The sequence below is a fragment of the Nerophis lumbriciformis genome, linkage group LG07, assembly GCF_033978685.3.
Source record: "Nerophis lumbriciformis linkage group LG07, RoL_Nlum_v2.1, whole genome shotgun sequence".
NCBI lineage: Eukaryota > Metazoa > Chordata > Actinopteri > Syngnathiformes > Syngnathidae > Nerophis > Nerophis lumbriciformis.
Genome location: NC_084554.2, coordinates 34,094,738 through 34,117,811, shown reverse-complemented (window position 1 = coordinate 34,117,811; position 23,074 = coordinate 34,094,738). Strand labels below are relative to the sequence as shown.

At 41.2% G+C, this 23,074-nt stretch overlaps 1 protein-coding gene across 4 annotated transcripts in view; it reads left to right on the top strand.

Moving 5' to 3' along the window:
• Positions 1-23,074, top strand: part of sulf1 (sulfatase 1) — a 147,369-nt gene that overhangs the window by 90,951 nt on the left and 33,344 nt on the right. For all 4 annotated transcript variants that reach the window (XM_061965410.1, XM_061965409.2, XM_061965411.2 and 1 more), the window contains 4 exons: positions 3,302-3,458; positions 21,447-21,478; positions 21,549-21,711; positions 21,967-22,206. In XM_061965410.1, the coding sequence (XP_061821394.1) occupies positions 3,302-3,458; positions 21,447-21,478; positions 21,549-21,711; positions 21,967-22,206 (592 nt within the window). The remainder of the gene's footprint in view (positions 1-3,301; positions 3,459-21,446; positions 21,479-21,548; positions 21,712-21,966; positions 22,207-23,074) is intronic.

The following is a 23,074-nucleotide window of genomic DNA, read 5'->3' as shown; positions in this document are numbered from 1 at the left end:
GCGTCCCTTCTCCGCTCCGTAAAAGTGTCCATCTCTTTTTTTTTTTTTTTCTTCTGTTGTGGCATATGCAGCGGGTGCCTGCTTGTTTTTCGTATGTGGGTAACAACATTTAACTATGTATATATATTTCCGAATTGGTTTAACTGCCACCCGCCTGAATCTATTTAAAATCTAATTTTTTTTTATTTCAACCGCCCGACCCGACCCGCGGATAAAATCTAATTTTTTTTAATTTCATCCGCCCGATCCGCGGATAATCCGCGGACTCCGCGGTTGTGCCCGCAAACCGCGCATCTCTAATATATATATATATATATATATATATATATATATATATATATATACATACAGCCTGGCCCCCGGCCAAATTATTTTAACCCAATGCGGCCCCTGAGTCAAAAAGTTTGGGGACCCCTGCTCTAAACATTCAAAAAAGTCATTTTATGCAGATTTTCGCCATTTCCAGGTGTTGTTCTGTAACCAGTTCCTCCTAGATATTTGATCTGATTGCTTGCAAACTTTGCCCAGACAGATTAGACATATAGAGGATGCTACATTTCTAAGCGTTTAGGTTTTCATTATAGGAAGTGGCGAAACATGGTGACCTAGATTATTCTTTTCCATACGGTGTCCAAAAGTCACAACTATAACGTAGAGCAGGGGTTCTTAATTTCAAACGTTACTAGTTATGCTGAAAAAAAAAAGATAGATTTTACGATTAAAAAAACAAGCAAACTTGCAGCTCAGTCACCAGAATTTTACCATAAAATTCACAGGTTTTTTTACACTAATATACTGCAAATTGAAAAACTGTGCCACTGTTGTTTTTACGTTAAATTCTGGTGACTGAACTGCCAGTTTTTACTGCAATATATATGGCCGTTTTTGTTTACAATGCATTACAAAAAATTGAAAAGAGTACCACTGTTATTTTTACCGCAAAATTCTGCCGACTGAACTGCTACTTTTTTACCCTAAAATATAAGTTTCCTGTTTTTACACTGCATTACTGTAAATAGAAAAAATGGTCCCTCTAATAATTTTACGTTAAATTTCTGGAGACTGAGCTGCCAGGTTTTTTGAGTAAAATCTACCTTTTTTTTCCAGTGTAGCCTTGCGGGCATGCCATCAATGGTTGTGCAGCTTGAAAGAGATCATTATGAATATGTATTACATTTGGCAGCCACTCTTCTGTGGGTCAAAAAAAATGACACGATGGGCCAAATTTGGTCCCCGGGCCCACTTTGGGCATCCCTGCACTCCAGCATACCAGGTGAACTCGGTACATTTGTACTGTAGCGAATGTCCCGTACAGAAACATTAGATCACGTTTACATAACGATCCACTCCTAATATTGGTTCAAATACTTGGAGGTCACATGGTTGAGATTTGTGTAAACATGTTTTAGCTCATTTGTATGTCACAAAGGCTTCCTCACAGGATGCAAATGAGGAACTTGTCTCTGAGGTGTCACACCTCTGATTAACTCAGCGTGATGCCGTCGGATATCAAGCAGGTATTAACTCATTAGCCTTTGAAGTTGCGCTGGGGTATCATCAGGGTCTCGTAATCCCCTTTTAATGGCCTAGTGAGTAGGACAGTGGTTCAACAAAATGATTAATTTGACAGCATTCTCACCTAATGCACCCCCCCACATGATTTTCCCCTTGCATGAATGAGTTGAAAATGGGATGATTAATTTAGGAAACACACCAGTCATTATGTGCTAAAAACTCACTCTCCTTATCAACGTTCTGTTCTTCAGCTTTGTCATTTTAGTGCCCCTCCCCCTCCCGCCCCCCATCCTTCCCTCCTCCTCTACACTCCTTTTTGACTGGAGGCAATAAGGTGATGAAGGCCAGGAATGCAACCGTGGGACTATAAGGATTTATCGCACAGAGGTGTGAGTGCTGCTGCTGCTCTCCTACCTCACTTGTCTGCAGATGTAACAGTTTAGTGCCAGCAGCATTCCCACTGCGTAGCCAATGCAGGCTTTTATTGCTTTGCACTTTGATTAGTCAGACCACATACTAAGAGGCCGTTTGCACCGGCCGTTTGTGGTATTTTGGCTATTTGATTGCTGCTTTTTGTAAAAATATGAATATATTGATACTATTCATAACATTTGAAACTTTAAAAGGATTCAAGAGACATTGTGTATTATATATTACATTAGTATATACTATTAACAACAAATTAACAACAAATATGATCCAGTTTAAGACACTGTTCAAACTCTTAAGTTTTTTTAAAAGTGCAAAGTAGAATTCTAATAAACATTTTGAACCTTATTGGAAAAATAAAAATAAATCCTATTTATCTCACTATGTGAATTACAATTTATTTATCTATTTAGTTTGTGAGAACTTTTTTTTAAATTATTTGTGGAGTTAAATTGTGCACACATTTAGAACAGGAAGTGAATCCAATTTGTTAGTAACTGCCATGAAATGGAAAATGGGTAGGATCAAGTAAGCTCTTCTTTCTACTCCTTTTTAGACGTGGTAAAGAGAAACTGAAAGTTGTGATGATTGAAATTGTAACTGTGTACAATGTTTGAAATAAACTTTAACCATAATATTTAAGTTCCTTGAATGAGCCTAAAATTGCAAAGCTAAGCCAAACACCACATTTGTTCCTCACAACTATTTAATAATTGCATATTTTGATGCCACATTTGTCTTGACATAAACTAATGCAAGTCCCTTCTGTTAAGATTTCAATGTGCACTACTGGCTTTATATATTCATTATTTGTCCACCGGATGGTGCTGCTTTTTCCCATTCAACGCTTGCAGTAAAATTGGTTAATTTAATGTGTAATATTTTTAAGCAATTTTTGGGAAACTGACATTTTTTGTCATGTCTTCAATTATCATGTAAAAATGCCCATACTGCGGCTTCTGTGTGTCCGTCACAATAAGCAACATTTATGAAATATGTGAATAATTCTGCATCATTTTCTTTACTTTTACTTCTTACACCACCCTCACTTTGCACTCCCTCCCATTCCTACTTTTTCCACTCTTCTCTCTGTCTCCCTCTCAGGTTACCAATAGTAGGGCTTTTCTTGCTTCCAACGTGTGTGTGTGTGCGCACGTTTGTGTGTGTGTGTGTGTGTGTGTGTGTGTGTGTGCACGTTGTGTGTGTGTGTGTGTCCCTACACTGAGCTGTGTCCTTGTCCCTGCCTCCTGGCAGCTAGGAGCCACCCAGCTGCCGGCCTGTGATTGGGCAGCCGGGCGGTGGGGGGGCTCTCAACACGGCGGCGGTGTGCTGACTGCTCCGGGACGTGTTTCAACAGATGGTGGAGTTTGGAGGGTGTCATCACATCGGAGAGGGGATTAGAGGAGAGAGGTTGTCTTCCAGGAGCCGTGTGGTCCACCTCCTCTTGACTCTTCAACTCCTCCATGAACGCAGGGAACACTCGCAGGATTCCTTGCCAGGACGCTGCCTGCCAGGTACTTTACTATTCTGATAACATTCTATGTGCTTTGTAGTGTTTGCAGTGTTGCCTTCATGTGCACAGGACTTCATAGTTTCCCCTTGGATGACAGGAATTCCCTGTGTGGCAAATTCCTCCTCTTCAAGGGATTAGTAGGCGCAGCACATTCCATTAATGTCATATTTTCTGGCAAACCGAAAGCAATGCAGGACATTCCGACCGGAATTGCGTATATTGTATATCCTGACATTTTGCCACAAATATTACAAAAAAACCCAGTAAAATCAATGGAAAAAAAGACCGTTATTTTAGTTTTCCTCCATAAATCTAAGCCAGAGTGCGCCTCTGGCACATGGTGTTAGCCAAATGGATGAGCTGCCTTCCGGATGAACTGTCAGAGAACTCAGGGAACGCACACCTCACTCCAGATGGGAAGCCTGCCAGCAGGAGCGAGAATATGATGTATAGTATTTATTTCCAACTCCATGCTGTGTGTGTGTGTGTGTGTGTGTGTGTGTGTGTGTGTGTGTGTGTGTGTGTGTGTGTGTGTGTGTGTGTGTGTGTGTGTGTGTGTGTGTGTGTGTGTGTGTGTGTGTGTGTGTGTGTGTGTGTGTGTGTCCGATAGAGATTGTGCAACTGTAAAAGTGGACACAGTGCGGGTGAAAGCTGCTGCTGTGTGAGCCTGTGTTGACCCTGGTAAACCAGCCATAGCTACACTTCCTGCCTGCTACTTGAAGTACTTAACCTCCAAAATGCTGTGATCACTGCGGCTGCAAGCGTGTTGTCACTGTGAAAAACATGATTTTTTTTTTGGCCATGCCAGTTGTTATATTAACCTGCACGGCATTGTAGCTCTGATTATGTGTGGCCTGCAGGAAGCACTTCAGTGTGCTACAAACATGAACAGCTGTTGCAAATAATTAGGTACTTGCCAAGACAAACATTTATTCCGGTAGCCATTCTTCCAATTGTGGATGACTAAACTTGTGGATTCTTATCAGTGATAAATACGCTTACACATTGTAACATCCTGAGAACCAGCTTCCTTTGCAATGGACATTTGTGTTTTGCAAAAGAAATGGACAAAAAACGAATGTCCACTGCAGAGGACGCTGGTTCTAAGGGTGACATAGCTTTCTTGTTTTTGTTATTAATGCGTGAAAATGGATGATTCTACAACACATATATTATGGATGGAGTTCTGCATGTGTTTCTGTTGCTAAGCAAAAAGCAGCAACACTCTTTAGCTATTTTTTATTTATTGCCAGGTTTGTGTGTATTAGCTTAAAATATTTTTTTGAGCGGCATACAAGGAAGACTCTTTACAAAACGAAAAGGTGCTTATTTTCAGTACTTGGAAAAATCGGGTTGGGGTTAGTTAGAGTCCAATTTGCGGCCCCCCATTAATTTTTTTATTGGCCAATATTCTAAGATATCAGGTAAAATGATCCGAGGAAAATCAAATCGAACATAAAACTCAAGCAATGTTTCCCATTTGAAACAATGCAAATAATGTGTTCCAGATACCCAAAATATAAACACAATGATTATAATTTTACATGCAGGAAAATGTGGAATACATGACGAGTGAGATGAATAAATGAACATTTAACATCACTTTTACCTTTTATTGAGGACGACGCACCTTCGTACTTTGTGCCACGAGTTCTTTCTTGAATTGAAATGTGTTTCTCACCTTCTTTTTCTAAGTGCTGTCACTCAACTTTTTTGGCCCTATGGTAAATTATTTTACAGTCTTGTTAAATTGGGGAAAAAAAGAAGAGGGACTGAGTCACCAACGTGTGGCGTTCTGGGTTTGGGCACTCGATGATATATATGAGTAATGTTAATTTAATATTTTAAAACGCAGTGATAACCGACACGAAAAAAGTCAACACAAATTTTTGGAGAAAGCTAAATTTCCTCTTTATTAAACAAAAAGGTGAACAATATTACGTTACTAAAGTCTTATCAGTGCAACATTTAAACTACATTATGTTTACTTAATTGCTCAGAAATGGCCTTTTGGAGCATGTCTCCAGGGCATAAACATGCCACATGCTGCATTGATCTATTTTGGAGGGGCCCCCCTCCACGTGTTAAGTCAGCTTCTCAAAGTCAGGACATGCAAACATCATCACCGGAAGGTATCCTGTCCGTCCATCATTGGCATTTCTTAGCTGCTTCTGCCTTGACGCAGCATGACGGATTCCTTGATAGCACCAGGATGCGGGGGCTAGATGCAGAGATGAAAGGCAACTCCAAAGGGGGTAGAGGGGGTGTGACAGGAAAGCGATGTAGAAATTCCCACTAGTGGAGTTGCTGTGATGGGAGGCTCAACCTTAAGGCACGTGTGCTGGCCGCTAACGTAATCTTGTGACGTGCACTAAAGAAACACACGCTATGCACCCCCACCAGCGGGCTGCACTGTCCCTGCTTTGTCATCCCTCTGGTCTAATAATCCCCTCCCCTGGGAGAAGCAACCTGTTTTAGATTTGAAAGAGAAAGGACTCTGTCTGTATCACGTACAATTAAGCAAGCCTGTCGGAATGTTTTTTTTTCTTATTGAGAGAAGTGCTGCCACTGGGGGGGCTTTTCCTTTTATCCAGAATGGAGATAATGGAGTGGGAGGGCAGGAGAAAAGGGAATGGATGGAGAAAGGGTTCAAAGAGGAAGGGGTTGTAAATGAATGAATTTTTCCCCCCATCCATCCCGCGCCACACTCGGACTAATAGACGCTAGCATGCGTTTGTTTCAGCTCTTTTGCTCCTTTTCTTTACTTCTCCCCTGCAGCGAGTGAACACATTCACACTCTGCCAGCACTCTCCTCAATTGCCCGTGTGTGTGTGTGTGTGTGTGTGTGTGTGTGTGTGTGTGTGTGTGTGTGTGTGTGTGTGTGTGTGTGTGTGTGTGTGTGTGTGTGTGTGTGTGTGTGTGTGTGTGTGTGTGTTGAACAAACTTGGCCATGTGCTGCTAGTATGGAGCTCATCTGTGAGTGGATGCAGGATTCCCTGAGTGTCGTGGTATGTAGACTGACAGCGTCACATGTTACCTGAGCTGCGGCCCTACGGCAAGTTTCGCTGAGAGTTTTTTTTATCTGCAGCCTCCGTTTGTTGTTAGGAGGATCTCTTGACCGCATTCTTAGGCTCTCATGCAAAGTCAGAGGTTCCTCAGGAGGGGTAAGCGTCCTTATTGAGCGTATTTGATTAATGCACAGAGATGTGCCTTTTATTTTGTCAGGCAATACAAAAATACAAATGTGGTTACGACATGCTTTGTAAAGCCACACACTGAGCCAGAGGCAATGGAAAAGCAAGCTCCCCCTGTATACAAATTACAGGTTACAAGTCTGTCTGTGTAATGCCGGGATATGATACCCCCCATGAATGACCATGGGGTGTGGAGAGAGGGGAATGCTGAACTGGCACAGGTGCAATTGGACAAATCCGTTTTTATGAGCAGTGTCACGTTGGTGCGCCGCAGTCGCCGAGACGTATTTGTTTATGGCGTCCAGGGTCACGCAGGCTGCTTCTGGTGCACCGTGTTGCAGAGAATATGTCTACACATGCTCCACATATTCGAGGGTTTTGTGTTTCACACACTTTGCCCGCTGAACTGCGGGTTGAATTTAGGGAGATGTCAAATATTAAACAAATGCTTACATTAGTTGTGTAGATTGCTGAAAGGAAGGGTTTGCAATTCACTGGTCCACGACCACATTTTAGGAAAGTGAAGAACTGGACGACCACACTCGTCCCCACACTATTATTCTTATTCAAATACATAATGACACATTTCTTTACATAGTTCCCTCACTAAATGACAAACATAGTCCTTAAGTGTTCAGTTAAAACACAAGTCAAATCAAAGATCATCTACTGTATACAACAGGTGCACATGACTGTTTATTTAAAGACATTGTCAAAGATTCTCTTCATGACAACAGCACTCACCGTTTTTAAGGACCTACTGCAAAATGCTAGTCAAAGATCTTACATCACAACAGCACTAGCAGTTTTGTTGTAGGTTCTTAAAATGCTTGTCAAAGATCCTCAGGGGTTCCTAACCTTTTTGACCTTGAGGCCCAAAGTTTCCACCACAAAGGGATCAGGTCCCACTCAAATATTAACACTGAATTAGTAACCGTACCATTAATTTTAATCATATTCAATAATATGTCTAACCTACTTAGAGTTTGCAACCTTGTCAAATTATATGAAATGAAATTATATAAAAGCTTTTGTTAAACACAAAGATTATTACCAAGGCTTAGGTCAGGCTGATTACAAAAATAATTACTAATCAAATATACTGCAAAAAAGGGGACTTATAAGAACTGATGAAAAATACATTTAAATCCAATTACACAGTGCTAAAATAAATCAATTCTAACTAAATTCAAAATAAATAATTGTGATTATTTGTACATGTTTCTTAAATGTACTGTCAATACAAATTTAAGTGCAAATAAAAATACAGCTTAATCACTTTAGTCATAATTTTTGCGCTTAAGAAACTTCTCTGACTTTAGCTCCAGACTTCTCCTTTTTGTTTGATATTGTCATTTCTGCCACAATTGGTGGAAAAGTGTACTACAACTGAGTACCGCTGCGACCCATATAGACCACAGCTGAGGTAGATATTTTATGGCAGCCCTCTAGGGGGCGCTGGCGGCCCAACAATGGGCCCTGACCCTGTGGTTAAAGACTGCTCCAGATTAGTCTTTCTTAACCTTAGGTCGGTGGTTTATTAATCGGCTGCAGATGGCCGCCAAAAAATGTTTCTCGAGCGGTGTACTAATAAATAAATAAATAAATAAATGGGTTGTACAGCGCTTTTCTACCTTCAAGGTACTCAAAGCGCTTTGACACTACTTCCACATTTACCCATTCACACACACATTCACACACTGATGGAGGGAGCTGCCATGCAAGGCGCTAACCAGCACCCATCAGGAGCAAGGGTGAAGTGTCTTGCTCAGGACACAACGGACATGACGAGGTTGGTACTAGGTGGGGATTGAACCAGGGACCCTCGGGTTGCGCACGGCCACTCTCCCACTGCGCCACGCCGTCCCTCATTAATTATACTCAATTGTAATTGCAAAAACGCTAATCATAGATCCTCTATACGACAAACAACACTGTTGTTTTTAACGAGATGCAAATACGCTAGTCAAAGATCCTCCATATGAGAAAAAAAAACTGCTGTTTTTAAGGACAAATTGCCAAACCGCATGTCCAACATCCTCTATATGTCAGGAACCCTGCGTTTTTTTAGGACCCAGTGCATAAAGGCTAGTCCAAAATCCTCTACTGTATATCCGTGATTCTCAAAGTGTGGTGGTACGCCAAAGAGTCACTTGAACAAAGTACAGCTTTTATTTTCCTACAGTTAAACACACTCACTATGTTTCCATGCACTAAATGAGTCTGATTTTTCAAATAGTTAGTTTTTTCTATTTTCACACCTACGTGTGAAGTCCAAATGTCCATGCGCACTCGATAATGCGACTATTGGTGCATGTTCTCCCCGTGACTGCGTGGGTTCCCTCCGGGTACTCCGGCTTCCTCCCACCTCCAAAGACATGCACCTGGGGATAGGTTGATTGGCAACACTAAATTGGCCCTAGTGTGTGAATGTGAGTGTGAATGTTGTCTGTCTATCTGTGTTGGCCCTGTGATGAGGTGGCGACTTGTCCAGGGTGTACCCCGCCTTCCGCCCGATTGTAGCTGAGATAGGCTCCAGCGCCCCCCGCGACCCCAAAGGGAATAAGCGGTAGAAAATGGATGGATGGTCACACGCCATGTGCTTCCTGTACACCGGGGGGCGCTTATTTCATTTTAGTGCTGATAACTGAATTACTTGTCTGATTGACCTATGACGTCACACTAGGAGTTGCGGATCCTTACAACTTGTTTTAACTGATATCCGCTGTAATATTGGCACAGATTACAAATATTACGTCTCTAATGGCTATGCTGATGCTAAATAGCAGACAGTATCAAGAAATGATCTTGGATTGCGCTACGATCATGGCGCTACTACCAAGAATGTTTCGTGTCAGATGCAAAGAAAGGTGGCGGAAGAGTTTTTTTGAAGGAATTTTCGGACGAAAACTGAAACAAAACTTTTCTCCAAGTTCTTTCAAAAGGCTCCGTAGATTGAGCTCCGTAGATTGATGGAAATTGTTTTAAATCCGAGGCAAAAGACCGTTTGTGCCCCGACTGATACCCAGATGAAGGTTGCTATTGGTCTGGACTGTCTTGCCCGTTGTGCGGAAAGTTAATCAGTTGGCTTGCACAAATGCAGCGTGAAGAAGTTTGTGTACGCTTTATTATTCACCTTTAATATACCTGCTTCATTATTTTTCATCTCATTCGTATTTTGTCTGGGAGTTCTAATTAAGCCGGCATTTTCGTTAGCTACCTTCTTAAATAATAATAATACTTCCTTTTTTTCTACCATCGATGCACTTCAAAATGTTCTGTTCTTATAATTTGTGAAGCAAATAAACAGTCTCCTCTTTTTATTGAATGGTATTTGCTTTCGAGTTCTATCCCGCGCGTAGAGACTGGCGCTTGCTTGATACAAAGGGTGCTCTCCGGCACACACACCCCCTTCAAGAGATCTGGTTTCCTATAGCATTATCCAGGTGTTAGTCCGACTCTTAAAAAAAGGAACACGATTGTATTAAGGTGTTTCCACGGGTTGTAGGAGGCTTATATAGAGCCGAAACATTTGAGAAACTGGACTAATTTGGTGCATGGTCACTTTTCAGACTCTGTGTAATGTTACAGTGGCCAAAAATATTAAACATATTTGTTTAATAAAACCTCTGTCTTGTTTTTAATGAATACTTAAGCCTACTACGCTACTGTATTTTTATGTTGGTCGTTATCGTGGTACTTGGAGAGTCAAGTATTTTCTGAGTTGGTACTTGGTGAAAACAGTTTGAGAACCACTGCTCCAATTGACAGGGAACACTTCTCTTATTAAGGACCTATGGAAAAAACCCAAGTCCATGATCCTCTATATGACAGGAACACTGCGTTTTTTAGGACCTAATGCAAAAGCACTAGTCAAAGATCCTCTATATGACCAGGTACACTGCTCTTTTTAAGGACCTATTCAAAAAAAAAAAAAAAAAAGTCAAAATCCTCTATGTGACAGGAACACTGCTGTTTTAAGGACATGTTGCATGCAAAAACGCTAAATTCAGTTTCTCAACATTTTAATGAGGTCTGGAACATTTTTTACATTTCAAAAAATCTCATGGCACACCACCAAGCGCTATGATTTATTCTGTTGAATGAATGGCAACAGGTGGATACACTACTTAACTGTACCTACTGCCATCTAGTGGAAGAGCTTGTGCTTTTCTGCTTGTCCCTCTTACGTCGCAAGCATAGATGGAGGATTTTTTTATTTCAAGTAAATAATATTCTGACGAATTAAGTGAAACGGAATAGTTTCCCGCCGCACACCTGACGATCCCTCACAGCTCAAGAATGTGTGCGGCACAGTTGTCTGGAATCACAGCTTTATTAACATGCTGTGTTTAGGAATCTGCTGCAAAAATGTTAGTGGCTCTCAAGTTTTAATGTCTGATGTCAGATTTGGCTGGCAGGCCGCCAGTTGAGTGGCTGTAAGAGTTAGTCCATAATGGGTAATGGCCTGAAGTAAGAAGAACAGTGTTATTATAACACTAAATCAGTCTGACATTTACTTGAATACTGTGATTAAGATAAGACTTTACTGGTGACTGCAGGGGGGAATTCAGCTATTAGTGGAGATGATGCATTTTCCAACCATTCTAACATGACTTGTGTGTTCATCGTTCAATTATGTGCCTGTGCTATAAATGTCCTGGTTTAAGGTCATTTTTAGCCACATTTTCCCACCAAATTGCTACTAGTCATGCTTAGAAATTGTAATCGAGTCACGTCGAACAGGCAGTGTGCTTTCTGCTGCTGAATTCATGGGAAATCAGTCAATGGCGTTCTTCTCGACTATTACCTAACCAGAAATCCGTTGAAGCAATTAGCCGCCGCACGTTTTTGTGGTTCGAGCCGATCATTTGTTTTGAGGCTATATTTGACATGTCAGTAAAGACAAGGAAGCCACCTGTGAGAGCATTACATGTTCAGCTCCCTGTTCTGACTCTCTCCTTGCGGCCTGATACACTGTTTGTGATGGAAGTGCGGCTTTTGCCGAAGTGACTGGAGAATTATGAATGTGTTGTATTTTATTCATCGCTAATGGTTTTCTTTCATGGCTCAAGAGGTGTCCAAACACAAACGTACTTGCTTTAACCTTGTATTGTGTGCACAGGAGTGACAAAAAAACAAAACACCACCAACATAACGTAGCTTGACTTTGTTAGTGTTGCCAGCTTTGTTAAAGTTCCCGTATTTTACAATTTTAATAATTTTAAGTCTTTAAATGTCCCACAATACTGTATTTGAAGTGTGTTGTCTGAAATCCAGCCTTGATGCAGGAATGTTGACAGTTTAAAGCAGATGTCCCCAAACTACGGCCTGCGGGCCCGCCAGCATCCAAAATCCGGCCCATGGGAAGTCCCAAGTTAAATTCTTAAATTTTTAATTTTTTTATTATAATTTTTAAAAATCTGTCTTTTCCAATCCATTTTCTACCACTTGTTACCCTCGGTGTCTCCTAGCCGCTCATGAAAATCATATTGTCAAAAAATGCATGTTCCCATCGATAACGTCACATCATCACGCTCGGAATATATATAGTCGAGGTTTCTGTGGTTTATCCGTTATACAGTGCTCAATACCGGAGTAGAGCGGAATATACGTTAGATCAGGAAAAAACACAGAGGTTATTTCATCCCTACAAGCCTGTTTTGCAGGTTTCCCTGCTCTTCAGGGGATTTTATAATATATATATATATATATATAACATAATAATATATATAACATAATAAAATCCCCTGAAGAGCAGGGAAACCTGCAAAACAGGCTTGTAGAGATGAAATAGCCTCTGTGTTTTTTCCTGACCTAACGTGTATATATATACTTTATATATATACACACACACACACACACACACACACACACACACACACACACACACACAGCCGGGACAGATTTTTTTAATCCAATGCGGCCCCCGAGTCAAAAAGTTTGGGGACCCATGGTTTAAAGTGTCATTATTAGTAAGTCATATTGGGAAAGAACCATTTTGTGTGTCTGTAGCTTTAATGCTAATGAGCCGTTTTCCCATGCCTGTCCCTGACAGTGTGATATATAATCAAAACAAAAGCATGTGGACTTAGACCTCAACACAATTAATTGACATGCTAGTTAACGTATAAAAACGAGACTAAAATGTTGACAGAAGCAAAATCCAATCATATTTAATTCTGTCCTGTCGATGAGTGGAACACGTTCGGAATGTATCCCATCACAGCTATAGTTGACTAGCATTTGTTCCATACTGTATGAAGGGTGTATTCTACTTAAGGATATTATACTGTACTGTATATTTTATATGGTAAACCCATCCAGGGGTATCAATCTTTATCAATCTTTATCAATCAATCTTTATTTATATAGCCCTAAATCACAAGTGTCTCAAAGGGCTGCACAAGCCACAACGACATCCTCGGTACAAAGCCCACATACGGGCAAGGAAAAACTCACCCCAGTGGGACGTCGATGTGAATGACTATGAGAAACCTTGGAGAGGACCGCATATGTGGGTAACCCCCCCCCCTCTAGGGGGGGGGGGGTTACCCACTGTTTAACTGGCTGGTACTTGTATGTATACTTCGTTACATTTCCTGGTCAGCCTGTTGATTAATTTGAGCACTGCAAACACAGAGCTGGAGCTTTGTGTACCGTTCAAGGATTAATAAATACGCTAATACTGGAAGTCCTTCTGGCTCCCAGAGCCTCACTGTTTGAGAAACACTCCACTAAAGTGGGGCCATTTTTCTTCAGTATGGCTTGCAAGGTGCCAGACATGTTCCGTACCAGCGAATGAGGCACCCATATACAGTATTTGTTTTACAAGATCTATGACTGACAGAAACTGGGTTTTTAAAATGCACTACCAGCTTACGCTTGGCTGTTGTCGGATTTGTGTTTGAACCCTACACAAATTTAGAGATTTTGGTCAGCAGAGTTAAGGGTTTGAGCGTTTTCCCAGAGCTTGATGGAGGAGGACAGAGCTCCTCTTCAGGGCGCTCTCTGCGTTTAATTGGGGGGGGGGGGGGCTTATTGGGTGCAATATGCTGTCCTTGGCCTGGCGGTGGCCACGGACCCTGACACAAGCGCTCCTCAGTGTAAAATGGCCCTCGTCAGTCCTCAGCCAAATTCCCTTGGATTACAGAAATATTTGGACAAGCCTCAATGTTAACATAAGGCCTTCCCATAATCGTTTTCCCCTCTGAAACTGAGAGGGTGAAATCAGTGTGTCTCAGGTTTTGTTGGGTTTACGATGCCGCTCACTGCAACATGGACCGGTCCAGTAGGGATGAAGTGTATGTGCGTTAAAATGACCGTTTATCTCGCTCAAGGATGATTTATTTCACAGCGGCATGGCATCTGGTTTGGGTTTGACTTGCATCTTGTTTTAGGGAATGTGAACCTCCTCACCTCCAGATCCAGCCTTTGGCAAGCCTCGGCAGATACTTCAAGGAATACCCGGATCAATTTTCCACGGATTTTGGCTTATTTGTCTTTCTCGGTGCGTCTGCTATTTTTCAGTGACAGCTGATAAATGCGCAGACTGTACAGAAACCGAGCCAGATGCAGCCTCTTGGCCATTGTTGAAATGAATATGCAGGAAGTCACAACCACAGGTTTTGCTACCTTGCCGTGAAAGCCCCCCTACCCCTGCATTTCCCTCAGACTTTCCTTAACCGCAGTGTGTGTGGGTGGGTTGCTGAAGTTGGGTTAAACAAGTTGCTATCAAAGCCGTATTACCACTTGGGTCAGGGGACGGTCAGGGGAGAGGTGGGTGGGGGGGGTTGAGGCCCGAACTGGAGTGGGCACAAGTGCCAGCCAGTTAAACAGTGGTACCCATGTATGGTTACACAAGCAGCTACTCCTACAATGTTGTGTGCACAAAGAGCTGTTGTCAGTTTTGTCGTACTAAATAATAGAATAAAAGTTAAAGTTAAAGTACCCATGATTGTCACATACACACTAGGTGTGGCGAAATTAAAGCTGTGTGGAGTAGAAGATTTGGCAACAGTGTATTGCGAAGGAAAAAATAAGCAGGTGTGCTGAACATCCACCAAGAATCTTAAAACTCCATTGCGAAATTTACATTTTTTAATGATGTTCTAAAAGTATTATGGGCCTCTAGAGACTGTTTATGAGAATCAGACATCACTTGTTGAAGTTTTTATGATGTCGTGAAGGAAAACCATCCTTAATGGACATGATACTGCCTCTGACCTGCCCTTAGCTCGATAAGCCCGCCCTGTTTGTACGCTTATCACTTAAAAAATAAAATAAATGTAGTCTCTGCTACACATCTTAAAATGAAGCCTGTTAGCTCACATACCTATGCAAGCGTTGCTAACGTCCTGAACTATGGACTGTACATGGTAAAGATTCCCCAGTATGCAAAATGGACTGATGTTTATTAATAGGAAAAAATATCCCTAGCACTTCCTTATGAGCACCAACAGTGGCAAAAATCTATCCGGTTATAAAGTAGGCTTCGCTACACATCTTAAAACAAAACCTGCCGGTCTGTCAACTAAGTGGAAAGTGTAGTTTTGATCATTTTGTTTTACAACAACAAATAGGCTAACCTAGAATGGTGCTACTTTTAAATTGTAACCGTAATGTTACCATGTATCTCACATAGCTAGGCTAGTGTTGCTAACGTTTGTGTCGTCCTGTTGCACTCCTTCAAGTTACATTGTTGTATGTGATATACTGCATCTATGAAGTTGGACTATTTCAGATTTACAGAGTAGATGTAAAAAGTAGTTAAAGTGCACAATACCGTTTCAAAGATTGGCTTGGACAAACAGCTTGTTAGCATAAAGCTACAGATATCCAAAATGTTGCATTCCCGTGTCTAATCTCCATCATCAAGGCTAGCTTTTAGTCAACAAACTTTCAGTACACTTTTGTGAGACCCTCATTTAAAAAGCTTTAAAAACATTATAGTGAGGGATCTTTAAGTTTCTCCCATCCATTGTCCCATTAATCCAGTGACTTAGTCGCACCATTGGCAAACACAATGCTTCAAAAACCTTGGTCTGATAAGTCAAAATGTAAAAGGTGAATCCAAGGATAAAAGGTAAAGCACAGTTCAAGGGGACATCTATTGTTGGCGACGGCAGCTGCGGATCATTCCTCGCACTTGCAGCCACATCCTATTGGTCGCTGTGCGTGTGGCATTTAATCATCCCTGGCATCGAGCTTGTTTCAGACAGTGGAGCTATTGATAGCCTTTTAGCCAACCGTATCAATGACACAGGATTTGTAGCAGATTCCACAATGAACCTCCTTGTCCGCTCTGCCACTTTAATTGGCATGAAGTGACTATCACTGAGAGCCATTGGCATGTAAAGTGACATTTTTCAGGGTCGCTAACATTACCCTAGTTAGCAGGTCTTTTACAGCCTGACAGAAATAGACATGTGAGGTTTTTGTCAGGATATCGTTTCTGCGATTTTGTAGCCCCTCACCACAGAAATGTTGTAACACGAGTGTCTTCAGAGATTCTACGTGCCACTGTTTGTTTGCACAGAGGTTTGGGTGTGAGTGATTTAACGTGAGGTTGTGTGCACTCTACCCGCTGTGCAGTGGAAGGGGTGTTTGTCCGTTGGGCGCCAATGTTTGCATAGGGCTGTCACGATGACTGGGCTAGCTGGCCCAGACGCTGTTCATCTGGAGCGCAGAGGCTACCGAGCAAAGTGCTCTTAAATCGCAGATGATCGCGGTTATCATAAAACTGGAAGAGAAGCAGAAGCGTGATGGAGCACCAAGCCAAAAGCCAAAAGGTACAGCCAAGAGTTGATTACATTTGCTAACATTGTGAAGTGATGACAATAGGATTTAGATTTTTTTCAGGGACTTCATGTAATAACAATATTTGATTATTTTGGGATACATTTTTGGACCCTAACTGGATCTTAGACAGAGGTGGGTAGAGTAGCCAGAAATTGTACTCAAGTAAGAGTACTGTTACTTAAGAGATTTATTACTCAAGTTAAAGTAAGGAGTAGTCACCCAAATATTTACTTGAGTAAAAGTAAAAAGTATGTTGTGAAAAAACTACTCAAGTACTGAGTAACTGATGAGTAACATACACACACATATATATATATATATATATATATATATACAGGTAAAAGCCAGTAAATTAGAATATTTTGAAAAACTTGATTTATTTCAGTAATTGCATTCAAAAGGTGTAACTTGTACATTATATTTATTCATTGCACACAGACTGATGCATTCAAATGTTTATTTCATTTAATTTTGATGATTTGAAGTGGCAACAAATGAAAATCCAAAATTCCGTGTGTCACAAAATTAGAATATTACTTAAGGCTAATACAAAAAAGGGATTTTTAGAAATGTTGGCCAACTGAAAAGTATGAAAATGAAAAATATGAGCATGTACAATACTCAATACTTGGTTGGAGCTCCTTTTGCCTCAATTACTGCGTTAATGCGGCGTGGCATGGAGTCGATGAGTTTCTGGCACTGCTCAGGTGTTATGAGAGCCCAGGTTGCTCTGATAGTGGCCTTCAACTCTTCTGCGTTTTTGTGTCTGGCATTCTGCATCTTCCTTTTCACAATACCCCACAGATTTTCTATGGGGCTAAGGTCAGGGGAGTTGGCGGGCCAATTTAGAACAGAAATACCATGGTCCGTAAACCAGGCACGGGTAGATTTTGCGCTGTGTGCAGGCGCCAAGTCCTGTTGGAACTTGAAATCTCCATCTCCATAGAGCAGGTCAGCAGCAGGAAGCATGAAGTGCTCTAAAACTTGCTGGTAGACGGCTGCGTTGACCCTGGATCTCAGGAAACAGAGTGGACCGACACCAGCAGATGACATGGCACCCCAAACCATCACTGATGGTGGAAACTTTACACTAGACTTCAGGCAACGTGGATCCTGTGCCTCTCCTGTCTTCCTCCAGACTCTGGGACCTCGATTTCCAAAGGAAATGCAAAATTTGCATGGTTGGGTGATGGTTTGGGGTGCCATGTCATCTGCTGGTGTCGGTCCACTCTGTTTCCTGAGATCCAGGGTCAACGCAGCTGTCTACCAGCAAGTTTTAGAGCACTTCATGCTTCCTGCTGCTGACCTGCTCTATGGAGATGGAGATTTCAAGTTCCAACAGGACTTGGCGCCTGCACACAGCGCAAAATCTACCCGTGCCTGGTTTACGGACCATGGCATTTCTGTTCTAAATTGGCCTGCCAACTCCCCTGACCTTAGCCCCATAGAAAATCTGTGGGGTATTGTGAAAAGGAAGATGCAGAATGCCAGACCCAAAAACGCAGAAGAGTTGAAGGCCACTATCAGAGCAACCTGGGCTCTCATAACACCTGAGCAGTGCCAGAAACTGATCGACTCCATGCCACGCCGCATTAACGCAGTAATTGAGGCAAAAGGAGCTCCAACCAAGTATTGAGTATTGTACATGCTCATATTTTTCATTTTCATACTTTTCAGTTGGCCAACATTTCTAAAAATCCCTTTTTTGTATTAGCCTTAAGTAATATTCTAATTTTGTGACACACGGAATTTTGGATTTTCATTTGTTGCCACTTCAAATCATCAAAATTAAATGAAATAAACATTTGAATGCATCAGTCTGTGTGCAATGAATAAATATAATGTACAAGTTACACCTTTTGAATGCAATTACTGAAATAAATCAAGTTTTTCAAAATATTCTAATTTACTGGCTTTTACCTGTATATACACACACACACACATATGTATATATATATATATATACATATATATATATATATATATATATATATATATATATATATGTGTGTGTGTATATATATATATATATATATATATATATATATATATACATATATGTATATGTGTGTGTGTGTATATATATATATATATATACACACACACACGTGTATATATATATACACATATATATATATGTATATATATATACACACACACGTGTATATATATATACACATATATATATATATATATATATATATATACATACATTGATATATACAGTATATAATTTATATTTATTTATTTTGCCGTTTTTGTTTACATGTTAAAGGTGTTTTAATGAATATACATGCATGTTTAACACATATAGATTCCTTTCTTTCATGAAGTCAAGAATATAAGTTGGTGTATTACCTGATTCTGATGACTTGCATTGATTGTTATCAGACAGTAGTGATGATAACGTCCACGTTTTCAAATGGAGGAGAAAAAAAGTTCCTCCTTTCTGTCTAATACCACATGAAAGTGGTTGGTTTTTGGCATTTTATTTGTCTAACTTCCATATTCGTTTTTATACACTTTACAAGAAATACATTGGCGGCAAACTCCGTAGCTTGCTAGCTTGTTTGCGCTGGCTTTCGGAGACTCTTATTTTGAAAGCGCAGGCGCGATGGAGCGGCACTTTTATTGTGAAGACAGGAACTGTGCAGTCAGTCTTTAGGCTTTTGACGGGATGTACGGTTGAAATAAAAAAGGGTCTTTTTTCCTTCCCACTTTTTATTGATTGATTGGAACTTTCATTAGTAGATTGCACAGTGAAGTACATATTCCCTACAATTGACCACTAAATGGTAACACCCGAATAAGTTTTTCAACTTATCAGGTCATGTGACCCCTGGCTCTGTTTGATTGGTCCAACGTCACCAGTGACTGCATCTGATTGGTGGAACGGAGTGGACGTCACCAGTGACTGCATTTGTTGAAACGCAGGCACTATGAAGGTCTGTCTGACAGACCAAAACAAACAAAGCGTGCATTAACAGATCGATAAAAATTAGTAGCGAGTAGCGAGCTGAATGTAGATAAAAGTAGCGGAGTAAAAGTAGCGTTTCTTCTCTATAAATATACTCAAGTAAAAGTAAAAGTATGTTGCATTAAAACTACTCTTAGAAGTACAATTTATCCCAAAAGTTACTCAAGTAGATGTAACGGAGTAAATGTAGCGCGTTACTACCCACCTCTGATCTTAGAGTATACTTGCTACTGGCCAGTTATTACGTACTTGGGCTTACTTCCCACTACTGTTCTATTACTTCAATTTCCCTGACTTTGTGTGTTATTTTCAAGCTTAATTCTAGTCATTCTGATTATTTATCTTGCGTAAGGTGGTGGCTGTCATGAATTACATGCGAGAGGACCGTACACATTATTCAAATGATTTGCTTTTTACATTTACGCACTGACGAGTAAGTGAGCGTGCATTGGGTTTTGACTTATGGTTATTTTGAGTAATAATTTCGCTACACCTAGTGTGTGTGTGACAATCATTGGTACTTTAACTTTATTCTTTGGGTATCATTAAGAACTGACAAGTCACTCTATGAATTCTGCATGTATGCTTGCGCATTATGTCATGTGACTGGCAAAGCATGGATTTTGACTTTAGGATTATTTAGGGTGCACTTGTACTTCGTTAATCCTACCATACTTGGGCTCACTTCAAGCCTAAAGTCTAGCACTGAGTGCTTAAATTTAGTGCATTTCCCCTTTTCCGGCATGATTGGGAGAGGATGCAAAGAGCACGGCATGATGCCTGTGCATGCGTGCAACAGCCATAGATTTAAATAATGCGATCGCTTTTCGCCAGTTTTGAATGATAACCAACACAAATAATAGGATAAATCAATAGGAATACTTCAAATAATCCAAGATTCGGCAAGTACATTTTTGCACGTAAAAAATACATTTTAAATAACGCAATAGCTCCTTTCGCAAGTAATTAATGAGAGCTGCCACATTGCAACATAGAACTGAGTTGAAATCAGAGTTTGGGGGGCGGGGGGGAGTGATGGCACAAGCAAACAAGCTAAAGCAAAGTGTGAGTGCCCAAATCCAGTTTGAGGACGCCCTTACTGAATCTTGGGTTAAAAGAGCGGAGCTGCCCTGGAAAGGCTCAGGTGTCATAGACCTGCCATTTGTTTCCAGGCCATTACCTCAGAATAGGAAGCAGTGTGGTGCCACTCAGCAGGATTGATCATCTGACCTCACGCCCACTAGACGCTCGTTTTTCAAATTCATTGGAGAGATTTATTGGTGGAATCCAATCGAACTAATTAGATTTTTTTTATTGGTGACAGACATCAATTTGACTGTGTTTTAAGAGACTGGCCATGAGATTATAGGAGGCCGGGAAGTGCTGTGGGTCAGCTTTGATTGGCGAGTGTGGCGTTGGGGTTAATGTAGCGGAACTCTCTCTCTGCCCTCGGTGCCCCTAACTCCTTCCTCCCCCTAGTGTGGTCTCATCCTCCCAACTGGCCCTGAGTCACGCTTGACTCATTGCGTAGGACAGAGGTAGGGGGTGAATTTTGAGTGATGGGCGGTAAAGTGGCCTACAATTGGTCGACACAGGAAGGTGCTGACAGCCAATGACGTGGGCTCAGCACGCTTAGATGGCTGTTTCTTCATTAGGGATGGAGTTGTTATCTCAAAGCAGGAGAGACAGATGTGAGCTTGTGATGGAAAAGACATGAATACAAGAGACTGGCGGAACCCTCTGAGCTGAGGTCTGTTTTTTCCGCATCCTCTTTGTTGCTTCAATTGGTTTTTCAGGTTGTTATTTTTTTGTTGAGGGATTGTTTTTTGCGTCAGAAAGTAATCTTTTCAGCACGACATATGTTGGAGCTGTTAAAGTTTTCCGTGGTGGACCATCAACCACTCAAAGCTTTTTACGGATGAGTTGGTGTTTGTGTATGATTTGTGAGTAGACAGTGTGAAGTAAATATACCTTACTCTGCTTTAAAATGTTATTTTCCTTATATGTTTCTCTGCAGTTCAGCACGGCTTTGAGAGCTACAGGGTGCGAGTGAGTGGCCCGGCTGGACTTCAATTGGACTATCCTGTTGTGCCTTATGTTGGACACAATGCTGGTACAGTGGCTGTCTTGCTTGGCGCTGTTTTCTCTGGACTGGACTCCGGGGAGCTTGGCCTACACAACCACTAGGGCCCAGGGCCTGAGGGGTCGCATCCAGAGAGACCGCAGGAACATCCGCCCGAACATTATCCTCATCATGACTGACGACCAGGATGTAGAACTGGGTAGGCCACTTCTCTTCCATCTTTATTCGGTCTCTACTTAAGTCATTGTGTTTCTGTGGTCGTCCTCTTCACATGAAATATTAAACGTAGCTCTCAACGGCCATCTGTTCCATTAACATTCTAATTATTTGACACTCTGAGTAAAGGTCAAGTCATTTCAGTCACTCAAACACTACTTGATGCAAAGCCACCATTCTTGTAAAACGGCCTGCCCATTTATTCAGTTTTTCCACTCCGTACCTCCCCCTTCCCCAGGCTCTCTGCAGGTGATGAATAAAACCCGCAAGATCATGGAGGACGGAGGTACCTCGTTCACCAATGCCTTCGTCAGCACACCCATGTGCTGCCCGTCACGCTCCTCCATGCTGACGGGCAAGTACGTCCACAACCACAACACCTACACCAACAACGAGAACTGCTCGTCACCCTCCTGGCAAGCTCAGCACGAGCCGCGCTCTTTCGCAGTCTACCTCAACAACACCGGCTACAGGACAGGTTGGTTTGACAAGGATGTTTGTTTTCTTAAGTAGACAATGTCTAGTGAGGACTTCTAGTGTTATTTTAGCGAATAATGGTATTCCATAATCAGGGTTCGGTACATACAGAACTAACTACCAAACAGTGTTTTCCTGCTGTGGCTTTATTGTATTTGTTTAGCGAGTAAACGCATGACTATAGGCAGATATATCGAGTACCGAATGTTCTGCACCGAAAAATGTGATTACGAGCAAATACCTGGCAAGAGCACAGTTGTTGTTTGCTAAAATAGGCAAAATAAATGTTAACTACTAATATTCTTTATTTTATACCATTTACAAAACAAAAATCAACAAAATATTTTTTTTAAATGTGTGCTAAAACATGCTAGATAAATATAAACTCATAGGGCCTGATCTAATAAAATCCAACTATCACACTCTAAACAGCGTGTGAAAACAATAAAAATTGTTTGTACTATTAGCGTTGCGTGTTATCTACTAACAGTGCGTGTGCAATTCAAAAGTGGTGCAGACCACTTAAATTAGGTTTTTACAAGGACTATACAGGGCTTTCACTACAGAGACACTCGATCATTACCTATTGCTATGTTTTCAAACAAGCAGCATGTGCTACTTTTTATGGGCATTTTAGAAGCAGTCCTACAATGAAACCACTTATTTTTTCTTTCTTTAGTGCGCTCTTGGGAGAGGCTGCAGCACTGACTGCGAATGTGAAGAAGAAAATGCATATTGCAAGAAGGGATACAATATGTTAATATCTTATACACTGTATGAAAAACAAACATCATTAGAAAAAATAACGCCGGAAGACACAAAAACGCATCAATTGAATTAGTTTTAATCAGCTCCCGAAGTCATCCAGC